The sequence below is a fragment of the Danio aesculapii genome, chromosome 2 (genome assembly GCF_903798145.1).
Source record: "Danio aesculapii chromosome 2, fDanAes4.1, whole genome shotgun sequence".
Lineage (NCBI taxonomy): Eukaryota > Metazoa > Chordata > Actinopteri > Cypriniformes > Danionidae > Danio > Danio aesculapii.
The window spans coordinates 43179782-43192023 of NC_079436.1; the positions used below are offsets into that span (position 1 = coordinate 43179782).

The window sequence follows — 12242 nt, forward strand, 5'->3', positions numbered from 1 at the left end:
CAGTCAACCACGTTTTCATTAATTGCTTTATTTATTGGAACATACAACTTTTTCACTTTAGGACTGCTGTGTTAACCTACTGAGTGAAAGCGTATAATTAGTCGTCCTCAATATTTTTTAGTGACTTATCATTTTATACTATCACTATTTACATCCCAAGCATCTACGATTAAGTAGAACTGATTGTGATTTCAGATCCAGCTGAGGTGTTTGAAAGTTATGCCGTTGTGTAGGTTTTATTTTTTCTTGTCACTCAATGGTCTCTCTGTTTCTCTCAGATATGCCTTTGCATGTTCGCCGCAGTAGTGATCCGGCGTTGTTGAACCTGACGGCAATGTCTTTCTCTGAGCCGAGCTCGCAACCCGAAGAGCCTTCCAGGAAAAACCCCACGCGCTGGTCCACCACTGCCGGCTTCCTGAAACCACGCTTCTCCACCGGCACCAACAGCCTAGAAAGGAAGGTAGGGCTGGGCAATTCAGTCTTGATTTTTCTAGATTACTTAATTTTAGTGTTCTAGATACTTAATTTTCATTTAAGTTTTATTTGTAAATAGGTCTCCTCATAGACCAAAGGAATGTTTGGACATACATGGAAGTTTACTACTGTGTGTGTAACCATGTCTATACATATATATATATATATATATATATATACATATACATAGTGGTGTGAAAATTTTCTTTGGCTCCTTACTGTTTTTTTATTACATATTTGTCACATTTTAATGTTTCAGATGATCAAACAAATGTTAACATTAGTCAAAGACATCACCAGTACGTCATGCACTTTTGAAATGAAAGTTTTTATTGTTAAGGGAAAACAAAATTGTTTCTAGACAAAAATCACTGCTGAACAAGAAAAACATAAAGGCTCGTTTGAGTTTTGCCAGAAAACATCTTGATGATCCCCAATATTTTGGGAAAATACTCTGTGGACCAACGAGATAAAAGTTGAACTTTTTGGAGGGTGTGTGTCCCAGTGCATTTTTAGAAAAAGAACATCATATCAAGAGTAAAATGTGATGTTGTTAGTCTAATGGTCTGGGGCTGTTTTGCTGCTTCAGGACCTGGAAGACTTGCTGTGATAAATGAAACCAGGAATTCTGCAAAAGCACACCAGCAAGTGCATTTTTAAAAGACAGAAGAAAAACAAAATGAAGATTTTGGCCTAGTCAAATTCCTGACCTGAATCTAATTGAGATTTTGTGCCATGACCTTAAAAAGGTGGCTCATGTTTGAAAACCCTCTAATTTAGCTGAATTTCAACAAATCTGCAAAGATGAGTGAGCCAAAATACCTCCACAGCACTGTAACAGACTCGAAAATCTCATCGAAAATTAGGGGTGTAACGAATCACTGTTGATCTGTGATTCGTACGGATCACAACCCAAGGTTTGGAACACGCATGACCTGTGGATTAATACATTTTTTTTGTCTTGTAGATTAATCCTAAATTAGTAATGATCGCAGAAAGATTGTGACTCGCGTCAAATCACCTGTATGAAAGCATTTAGGCTTCCCTGTAAAATATAATGATGATGGAAGAAGTTGTGGTAGGTTATTCAGGATGTGGTAGGTTTCTTAGGTTATTGAAGGTATTTTCTGTCACTACTTGTTTAGCCCACATTAATACATTCAGTGTAAGCTGCACAATTAATCATTAAAAGATTGGAATCTCAACACCCACGCAACGTAAATTATAAATGATGGTGGTTTGCATATGTTTATTAATCCTTCGAATCGCTGCATTCAAATCTGTGTTTGAAAAGCTCGAAAATCAAGAAAGAGATTGAGTCTAGTCTTTTGAGTTAGTTATGAAGTTACAAACAGTCAAATTACACAGAAGTACTGGGATAACAGTTTGTAGTTTAGATAAAACCACTGATGTTTATGGTAAAGATTAAAACCACCCTCTTTTAACGACGCTGAAAGAGGAAATTTGTAGGCAACAATTTCATTATTAAACCAATAGGTGGCGACAACCAGCCATCAAAAATATGCCACCGTATAATTCTTCAAAAATTAGCATCTAGCAATGAAACATGAAGTTTTGTGAGTGAATAACTGAATCATTTATTAAAAGTGAGGTGGGTTTGTAGGAAGTATAGTGTTAGATTTCTAGATTTTTCATTGGACGGAATATTTTACTTTATTTTTATTCAGCTGATTATTTCTTCATTTAATTTTTTTATAAAATTACAGGTTCTAAGCTCTGTTTGTTAAAACCAAACGTTTCTTGCAGTAATGTTTTTGTAATAAAAGGAAAGCAGATAACATTTGTCTCCTCCCGATTTTAACTGTTCCAAAAAATGGTCCGATCCGTGACTAAAAAACCATAATGTGATCAGAACTGTGAGAATTGTGATCGTTACACCACTATCGAAAATGCTTGATTTCTGTTGTACATGTCAGGTCCAGTGTTGTTTTGGAGCCTATATAGACCAACAATAAAATATCTAGGAAAACATATCTTTTAAGTTTCACTGAAGAATTCATGAAGACAGAATAGTTTCTTTTATCTAAATGATCTCTTTAGTAACCTTCTCTAATGCTAAGTGGTGTTCACACCAAGCTTTTCGGGATGTTTAGAGTTGGTAAATGCATAAATGGCCTGTTGACTTCACTCTCTGCTGTTTGAAGGCCGTTGGGTTCCCGCTGTTGTTAGTTCTCAGATCACATCCCATAAATCTGACATCTTTAGTGGCCCAGGTCACATCACCCTTCATAACATCTCTATGAATATTAACTGTCGTTTCTGAAAGGTTCACAACCCCGCATCTCACCAACAGTAAGAGCTCTTTAAAGCGCGTCACATGACTGCGGAGAATGTTGTGCTGCTGTTTGTGTGTGGAATTTATTATGTGCGTCCGTGAGTTCATTTAATGCGTTTGCTGATGCGACCATCATTTTTTCTGTCTGTTCTCCTTCTAGCAGAGTAATGCTTATGTCAATGCTAGTCATAAAGCGCTCCAGACACAGAGTTATGGATTTGGCTCGCTCTCTCTTTCTCTTTGTTGCTCACACGGTTTCTCTCATCTCAGTTCTTTCTTTGCTGTATCAGGATTTGATTTATAGCTTATTTTCTTATCAGTCCTTGTAGACCTAGAGAAATATTTGAGCAGCAATTTACTGCTGTATGCTATTGTTTAAAGAACATTCTATACATGTGATTACATTTGAGTGTTTTTCTTACTTTTAACACATATGTATTCAAATTTAAGTGTATCAAAGAGAACTAAAACTAGAAAACACTTCTCAGTATTTTACATTAATACAGTTGAAGATGAGATAATTATATTTAAATTCTTTTGAATATGTTTCCCGAGTGATGCTTAACATAGAGATTTGTTTTTACACTTTTTTAAAAACGTATAGGCCCAGTTTCACAAACAGGGCTTAGATTAAGCCAGGACTAGTCCTTAGTTAAATTAGGCTTTAAGCCACATTTATAAAAATGGCCTTAGAAAAATGTATCACTAGTGTGCACCTGGAGACACTGAAACAAAAAAATGACACTGATGTATTTTAAGACATCCCAGCGCAAGTTATTTTGAGTTAAGACAACTCAAACATGCAATCTAATCTTGACTAGCTTTAAACCTGGTTTGTGAAACCGGGGGATAGTTTAACTTCTTTCGTCTATGCCATGATGACAGTACATATTATTTTACCTATTATTTTTCAAGATACTAGTATTCAGCTTAAAGTGCAAATTATAGGCTGAACTAGGTTAATTAGATTTAATTAGGCAAGTTAGGGTAATTAGGCAAGTCACTGTATAATGCTGCGGTCACACTAGAGTTTGTGCGTGTAAAATTCTGTTGCACGGCGCTGCGAAAAGGTGCGGGATTAAACAAGATTATTAGACATTTAAAAAAGCCAGCGATTGGTCCATATTTAAAATTTCTGTGCAGAGAGGTCATGTTTTGATCTTCGATTGGTCTCACACAGTCAAGTGGTGCGACTTCACAGGTCAGAGTTCACCAAGCTTGAATTTTGCAACACTGCAAAACTTGTCGCATGAGCTTGCGTTTCCAGTCTAATGCATTCACGTGCGTATGAATTGAAGTCTATAGGGAGAAAAGTGCAGTGTGACCGCAGCTTGACAGTGGTTTGTTCTAGCCAATTAAAACTATTTCTTGAGGGTGCGAATAATGTTGACCTTAAAAATTATTTTTAAAAATGGATTTTATTCCTGCCAAATTAAAAGAAATTAGTCATTCTCAAGAACAACAAAAATTGTATAAGATAAACATCTCTTATTTGAAATATTTGAAAAAAAAAAGAAATTGTTAGATACTACTTTATTATACAGTTGAAGTCAGAATTATTAGCCCTCTTGTTTATTTTTTCCCCCGATTTCTGTTTAATGGACAGAAGATTTTTTCAATACATTTCTAAAATAATAGTTTTAATAATTCGTTTCTAATAACTGATTTATTTTATCTTTGCCATGATGACAGTAAATAATATTTGACTAGATATTTTTCAAGACATTTCTATACAGCTTAAAGTGACATTTAAAGGCTTAACTAGGTTAAATAGGTTAACTAGGTTAGGGTAATTAGGCAAGTTATTGTATAATGATGGTTTGTTCTGTAGGCTATCGAAAAAAAATATAGCTAAAAGGGGTTAATAATTTTGACCTTAAATATTTTTTAATGAATTAAAAACTGCTTTTATTCTAGCTGAAATAAAACAAATAAGACTTTTTCCAGAAGAAATAATATTATCAGACATACTGTGAAAATTTCCTTGCTCTGTTAAACATCATTTGGGAAATATTTAAAAAAAAGGAAAAAAAAAAATTCAAAGGGGCGCTAATAATTCTGACTTCAACTGAATATTTGTATATGTATATCTACATTTGGTGCACGTTTGATTTTAGCGATTTTCAGAAATAAATAGTTTAAAATAAATGTGCATTTTTTTTAAAAAGTACGTCTAGCAAGTGTTCAAACTATACCGTGGCCTTTGGGGGAGCCCTGTTTTTTTTCTACCGGGGGCAGATGTTGCTTTGATCTTGAAAGTTTCTTCACCACGATAATTTCAGTTTACTTTCTCACTAAAAAGCTCTTGTTTTCCCATCAATAACTTTCTTTGACCCTTGAAAATATCTTTTTGAGGGATTTATTTTTACATGCACAAACAGCAGCAGCCTAAACAACAGAACATCATTTTGTCTAACCTGCAGTGCTTCTGTGAGAGAAAAACATTCATTTAAGTAAAATCAACAAACACTAATATGTTTCACTTGACAACAAAATAAATAACCTCCTCATGTAGCCTTTTCTATTCGCTCTATAAGCTCAAGATCATGGCACCAAGGACAGCATATCCTTTTTTATTTTACATATAGAATGTCATGGGCTCTCACTTTTCACTCCATCAAAACAATCGCGAATTGGAAAATAAAAGAAACACCATTGAAAGCGGTTCCGTTTAGTCAAGTTTACCCTGCTTTCAGCTTAATTGTCCAACATGTTTACAGCATGCGTTTTAAAAAAGAACAGGGTATTGGTCTACTGTATGACACGAATAAAACAAAACACAACATCATATTATTTGATTTGGAATATGAATAAGCAGTGTCTCAACGCCCGTATGAAAGCTTCTGGCTGTCAGTCTTTGACATGACTGGACTTTGCTCCTCAGAGCCCCCACACCTTGATGCTCATGACATGAATAGTGTGTAGTTACTGTATCTTTTTTTTAAGTGAGTGAAATGAATGATATTTTTGCACTTTTACACATAATAATCCATGATCACTTTACATAATACTGAAACCGCACGTCAAAATAACACATTGTCAATATTTTTGAGACACCACCATCACAAATCATGTTTTTTTTGGGTAGCCCAGGCCACTGAAGCTCCCCTGTAGTTCGCACCCTGCTTATAGCTATGTAAATATAGCTTCCATCTGTTTTTAGCTTGATCTCCATAAATATTAAATGTAATTATGTAGTAGTAGTAATAATAATAATAATATGTATTATAATTTTTTTTATTATTATTACTCTTTAAGTAAAGTGTGCTGAGTATGGATTCATAGCGTTTAGAGGTACTAATCAAAAAACTTTGACAAATTGATTTACTCGTCTGTCTTTGACTCTTTGTCTTCAGGGTCGAGGTGTGGATACGTATCGTAGTCTTCCTCGTGATGCTGGGCAATGGTCCAATCAGAAAGAGTTTCAGCGTGAAAAGGCCCGTTCTTCACTCAGCGCCAATCATCCCATGGTGGACCGCTGGCTGGAGAGGCAGGAGCAGGTCAGAATAAACCACATCTTATATGATCAAATTAGATGTAGTAAAAATGTTGGTACCCTTCAATTTTGTCCAGGCCAGTTTCATTAGTTTTCCTTATTTAATGCTTCTGTTGAACCACAATTCAGAAGTAATATCTGACTTTCATTACTTTATTTTCTGTTATCATTGCTTTAATCATTGATTAATCGTTTTCACTTCCAAGTTATTTCAGTGGGCGAACAGTGGTTAGCACTGCCACCTCATAGCAAGAAGGTTGCTGGTTCGAGTCCCGGCTGGGTCAGTTGGCATTTCTGTGTGGAGTTTGCATGTTCTCCCCATGTTGTTGAGGGTTTCCTCTGGGTGCTCCGCTTTCCCCCACAGTCCAAAGACATGCGCTATAGGTGAATTGAATAATCTAACTAAATTGGCCATAGCATATGAGTGTGCATGTGAGAGTGTATGGGTGTTTCCCAGTACTGGCTTGCAGCTGGAAGGGCATCCGCTGTTTAAAACGTATGCTGGATTAATTGGCGGTTAATTCCGCAGTGGTGAGCGAAGGAAGCCGATGGAAAATTAATTTATTTCAGTGACCTCTGTAGTTTTTCTTTCTTCAATGCAAGGATACCAACAAGTTTGTCCACATCTATATGTTCCTATTTTAAGTATTGGTGCACAGAAAATATAATCAGAGTCATTTTTATGATTAATTTAGTTTTATTATTACTTTTTTTTTGTAGCACTCCAAAATTGTGCTTATTATTTTATCATGCATCAATATACGATCAGTAAATTAGCTAAATAAAACTATGTAATATCATACTTATTTTAAAAAATTATATACGAAGTAATAATTATAAATAAATACATTTGCTTACACCATTTTGGGTTTTTTTTAGGTGAAATTGTGCATTTATATACTGAATAATATTTATTAAGAACTTGCTATAGGATCACAGTTTATTTTAGGTTTAGTTGCCTGTAATAATGAATGTATCATTTACTCTTATTACTACAGTAAACACATGTAACATTGGGCTCATATTGGCTCAGTGTTGCCAAATAGTTTAACAATATTTCACTGTAAAATAGAAATCATAGTAATGTATTGATAAAATAATAACAAATGTTTTTACTACTACTACTACTAATAATAATAATAATAAATTGATAAAACAATTCCTTCGGGATCATCAAAGTAGCTAAATAAAACTATTTAATAGCCTACTTATTTTTTTTTAAATGTATTCAAATAAATAATAATAAATAAATGCATTTGCTTTCACTATTTTCAGTTTTTTTAGGTGAAATTGTGCATTTATATACTGAATAATATTTATTAAATACTTGCTACAGGATTACAGTTTAGTTTAGATTTAGTTGCCTGGAATTATGTATCATTTACTCTTATTACTAAAGTAAATACATGTAACATTTGGCTCATATTGGCTCACAAATGTTTTTAACTACTACTACTGCTGCTGCTACTGCTAAAAATAATACATTGATAAAATAATACTAAAGTAAAAACAAATTAAAAGTTCCTTCGGGATCAACAAAGTAGCTAAATAAAACTATTTAATATCATACTTTTAAAAATTATATTTAAAGAAATAATTTTAAATAAATGCATTTGCTCTCACTATTTTGAGTTTTTTTTAGGTGAAATTGTGCATTTATTTGCTGAATAATGTTTGTTAAGTTCTATTAAGTACATTCCATAGGCTTACAGTTTAGTTTAGGTTTACTTAGTTGCCTGTAATTATGTATCATTTACTCTTATTACTACAGTAAACACATGTAACATTTGGCTCATATTTGCTCAGTGTTACCAAATAGTTTAACAATATTTCACCGTAAAATAAAAATCATAATAATTAATTAATAAAATAATAACAAATGTTTTTATTATTACTACTACTACTAATACTACTACTACTACTAATAATAGTAATAATAATTTGATAAATTAATACAAAAGTTTTTTTTTATAATAAATAAATAAATAAATTCCTTTGGGTTCAACAAATTAGCTAAATTAATCTATTTAATAGCCTACTTATTTTTAAAAATTAAATTTGAAGAAATAACAATAAATAAATGCATTTGCTCTCACTACTTTGAGTTTTTTTGGTGAAATTGTGCATTTATATATTGAATAATATTTATTAAGTACTTGCTATAGGATCACAGTTTATTTTAGGTTTATTTGCCTGTAATAATGTATCATTTACTCATTACTACAGTAAACACATGTAACATTTGGCTCATATTGGCTCAGTGTTACCAAATAGTTTAACAATATTTCACTATAAAACAAAAATCAAACATCTGAGAAAATATAATCATGATAAAAGTAAAAATTAGACTGACACAAGTGGTGCTTGTCCATCCAAAATGCTGACACAGTTTGGGCACAGCTCTTAAAACATGCTCTGCAGATGTTTTTTTTAATATTTGTTTTAAAATCGCAGCCTTTGCGAATTTATAATTGCACTCAGCCATATCACAATTTCATTTATATATCAATTCATCACACAAGCCCTCTTTTAAAGGCTCATGTTTCATAAGAAATCTATATTTCAAAACTTTCAAGGAGAGAGCCAGGCTGTAAGAAAAAAATTAATCATTGAACTTTCGTAAATGTTGGACCTCAGACAGATGAATACATCAACAAGTGAACATCAGTGGTGCTTATTGGGAGCTCAAACGGTTGGCTCTTGCACAGTCATGCTTGGATAATCAGAATAAATCCTATTATAGCTAAACACCACAAAAACAACGCTCAAAATGTGTGAAAGGTCATCGAATTCAGTAGATTCTGGCTTTGTGGTGCCTGCTTCTCTCCATGTCTTTCAGTGTTAGGAGAGAACGTAATCATGTCCACATCTGTAAAAGTTTATTTGGCACATTTGAGCGTAGATTGTGTTGCAATGTAATACACACTTTGTCAAGAGGCTGTTATTAAAGGATGAGGCCGTTGAAAAGTGTATTGGTTATTGGACTTGACAGCGAAACCACAGTCAGTGTCTTTGCAGATGAAAGAGCTGTTCGCTTTATTTGCAAAGGGACCACATCTTAAAGGCACAGCGCACTCATTCTTAAGACAAGACAATGCTTCTTTTATTTGTAGTACTTGGTAACATTTACATTTAGATAACCAGAGATGATTAGACTATTTCATAGAAATTCTGCTGTTTAAAAGAAAGTTTTTCGTGAACAAGCCTGTGATCTTTGTGTATTTGTGTTGTGTTGTGTTGTGTTTATTGGAATTATAGAATTGAGGAAGCACTGAAATCAATTACATTGAGTTTGAAGAGAGAAGAGACATAAGTATGGTGTATCAGAGAGAAGATTGTGGAGGAGGGATGTGTGTGTGTGTGTATGTGTGTGTGTAATTAATCATAAAGGTAAAACCGCGATTATAAATCACTCTCAGCTTTAGTCTGCTAATGAGATGAGACTAAATATAGATCTCACTCGTTTTCATCCCCACTCTTCTCTTTCCTAACTCTATTTCTCTCCAGTAGGTGCTGCTGTAGGTCAGTTGTATCTCACTGATCAGCTTTTGTACTTCTGTTGCTCCTTGTACTTGCATTCATGATCGTTTGATGTTAGGCTACTGAGTGTTTTGTGTACTGATGGATGGATATACAAGCAAATGAATAGTCTGAAAGATGGATGAGTGGATTAGTGGATGGATAAAAAAGAACGATGGATAGATGAATGGCTGGACAGGATAAATGGTGGATGGATGGATAGATTGGTGGATAGGTGGGTGGATGAATGAATCGATGGGTGGATGAATGTAAGATTAGATGAATAGACGGGTGGATGAATGAATGGATGGGTGAATTAATAGATGGATTTAAAAATAGTTTGATGGATAGATGTGGCGATGAATGGAGGGGTAAATGGGTGGGTGGGCTTATAGAAGGATGAGAGGATATCCAGACAGGTGGATGTGTGGATGGATGGGTAGATAAATGGATTGGCAGATAGATTGCGTAAGTGGGTGGATAAATGAATGGATGGGTGGATGGATTAATGAATGGATGCAATAATAGATGGATAGATGGATGTGAATTAATGGATGGATGCAAAAAAGATGGATAGATTTGATAGATGTGTGGATTGATGGATGAATGGAGAAATTGATGTAAGAAAAGATGGATAGATTGATGGATGGATGATGGAAGAAAGATTGCATAAGTGGGTGGATGAATGAATGGGTGGGTGAGTGGACGGATAAATGCAAAAATAGATGGATATATTGTATAGATGTGTGGATTGATGTAAGAATAGATTGGATGGATGGATGGACGGATGGATGGATGGATGGAAGAATATATGGATAGACGGTGAATGAATGAATAGGTGGATGAATAGATGGATTTAAAGTAGTTAGATGGATAGATGTGGTGATGAATGGAAGGGTAGATGCGTTGGTGGGTAGATAAGTTGATGGATGCATGAGAGGTAAAAAGGTGGATGGATGGATGGATGATAGATGGATGGGTAGATAAATGGTATATAGATTGGCAGATAGATAAATAGGTGGATGAATGGAAGAATAGATGGCTAGATGGGCGGGTGAATAGATGGTGGAACGATTGATGAATTAGGTGTGTGGATGGATGTAAAAATAATTGGATGGATGGATGGATGGATGGATGGATGGATGGATACAAAAACAGATGGATAGATTGGATGGATATGTGGATTGATGAATGGATGAATTGATGCAAGAATGGATGGATGGATGGGAGAATAGACTGATAGATTACATAGGTGGGTGGAGAAATGAATGAATGGATGGGTGAGTGGATGGATGAATGTATGGATATAAGAATAGATGAGTGGATGAATGAATGGATGGATGCAAAAATAGATTAAGTAATTGGATAGATGTGTGGATTGATGGGTGAATTGATGTAAGGATGGATGGATGGATGGATGGATGGATGGAAGAAGATATGGATAAATTAGATAGGTGGGTGGATGGATAGATTGCATAGGTTGGTGGATGAATGAATGGATGGGTGAATGAATGGAGGTAAGAATAGATGGATAGATCGGTGAATGAATGAATGAATGAAGGGCTGGATGATTGGATGAATGCCAAAATAGATGGATAGATTGGATGGATAAATTTCATCTGTTTTCTTGTCATGCATAGCAACACCTCAGCAAATGAAATTGAGGTTTGCTGAAATAAGAGCAGGTGTACAGCAGGAACATAAACTAATAATTGACTGAATTGGGACAAGCCCCGTGAATGTGATTTTGTCCCATCGGACTCTCTGAATGAGCGTATTAACGCACAGTACAGCTTTAGTAAGGAAAACAATGTACAGAGCGACTGTTCCGCCTTTGCTTTCTTATGCTATTAGTCATTTGATGTTTAGTAGAAACTGAGCAGAATACTCAGAGAAAGACAATGGCTGTTTGCAGTGTGTGTTTGCGAGGGGAAAGCTTTGGATGAGATCCGAGCGGGACAATGGTTTGGCACATGTCTCCTCTGATGATTTCAGGCATGTCTGCTGTTGTCAGAAGGCCAGCGGTGCTGATTTGATACAGTCGTGCCGTCAAACACACACACTCTTTTGTCATATCAGACAGCTGTTATATAAGACGGGATGGTTGAGTTTGCCGTTAAGGGTGTTTTGTGTATCGCAGCTATTTTCTCTACTTCCTTCTATTATGTTTTTTTCTCTCTCTGTATTAGATATTTGAAAACCCCTTGGTCACAGAGGAAAAGAGTGATTGACCAACTGCCCTAGATAGAGTGCAGCTCATGGGCCACTGGGGTAATGGTGAAACAACATGGGACAATATAAACAGAACAGTGAGAGAGAAAGAGAGAAAATCTGTCTTCAGTCTTTTCTGTTTCCTTTTCTTATTTCTCATATTTTCTTGTTTCTTATGTTTCTTTTTCTTTGTTCTTTGTCGTTTTGTTCTCCTTTCTGTCTCCTTTTTTCAAAATCTTTGTTCAT

At 34.8% G+C, this 12242-nt stretch overlaps 1 protein-coding gene across 2 annotated transcripts in view; it reads left to right on the plus strand.

Annotated features, from left to right (window-relative positions):
- Window positions 1–12242, plus strand: part of pard3ab (par-3 family cell polarity regulator alpha, b) — a 207983-nt gene that overhangs the window by 59508 nt on the left and 136233 nt on the right. For both annotated transcript variants that reach the window (XM_056480059.1, XM_056480065.1), the window contains exons 4-5: window positions 279–460; window positions 6127–6270. In XM_056480059.1, the coding sequence (XP_056336034.1) occupies window positions 279–460; window positions 6127–6270 (326 nt within the window). The remainder of the gene's footprint in view (window positions 1–278; window positions 461–6126; window positions 6271–12242) is intronic.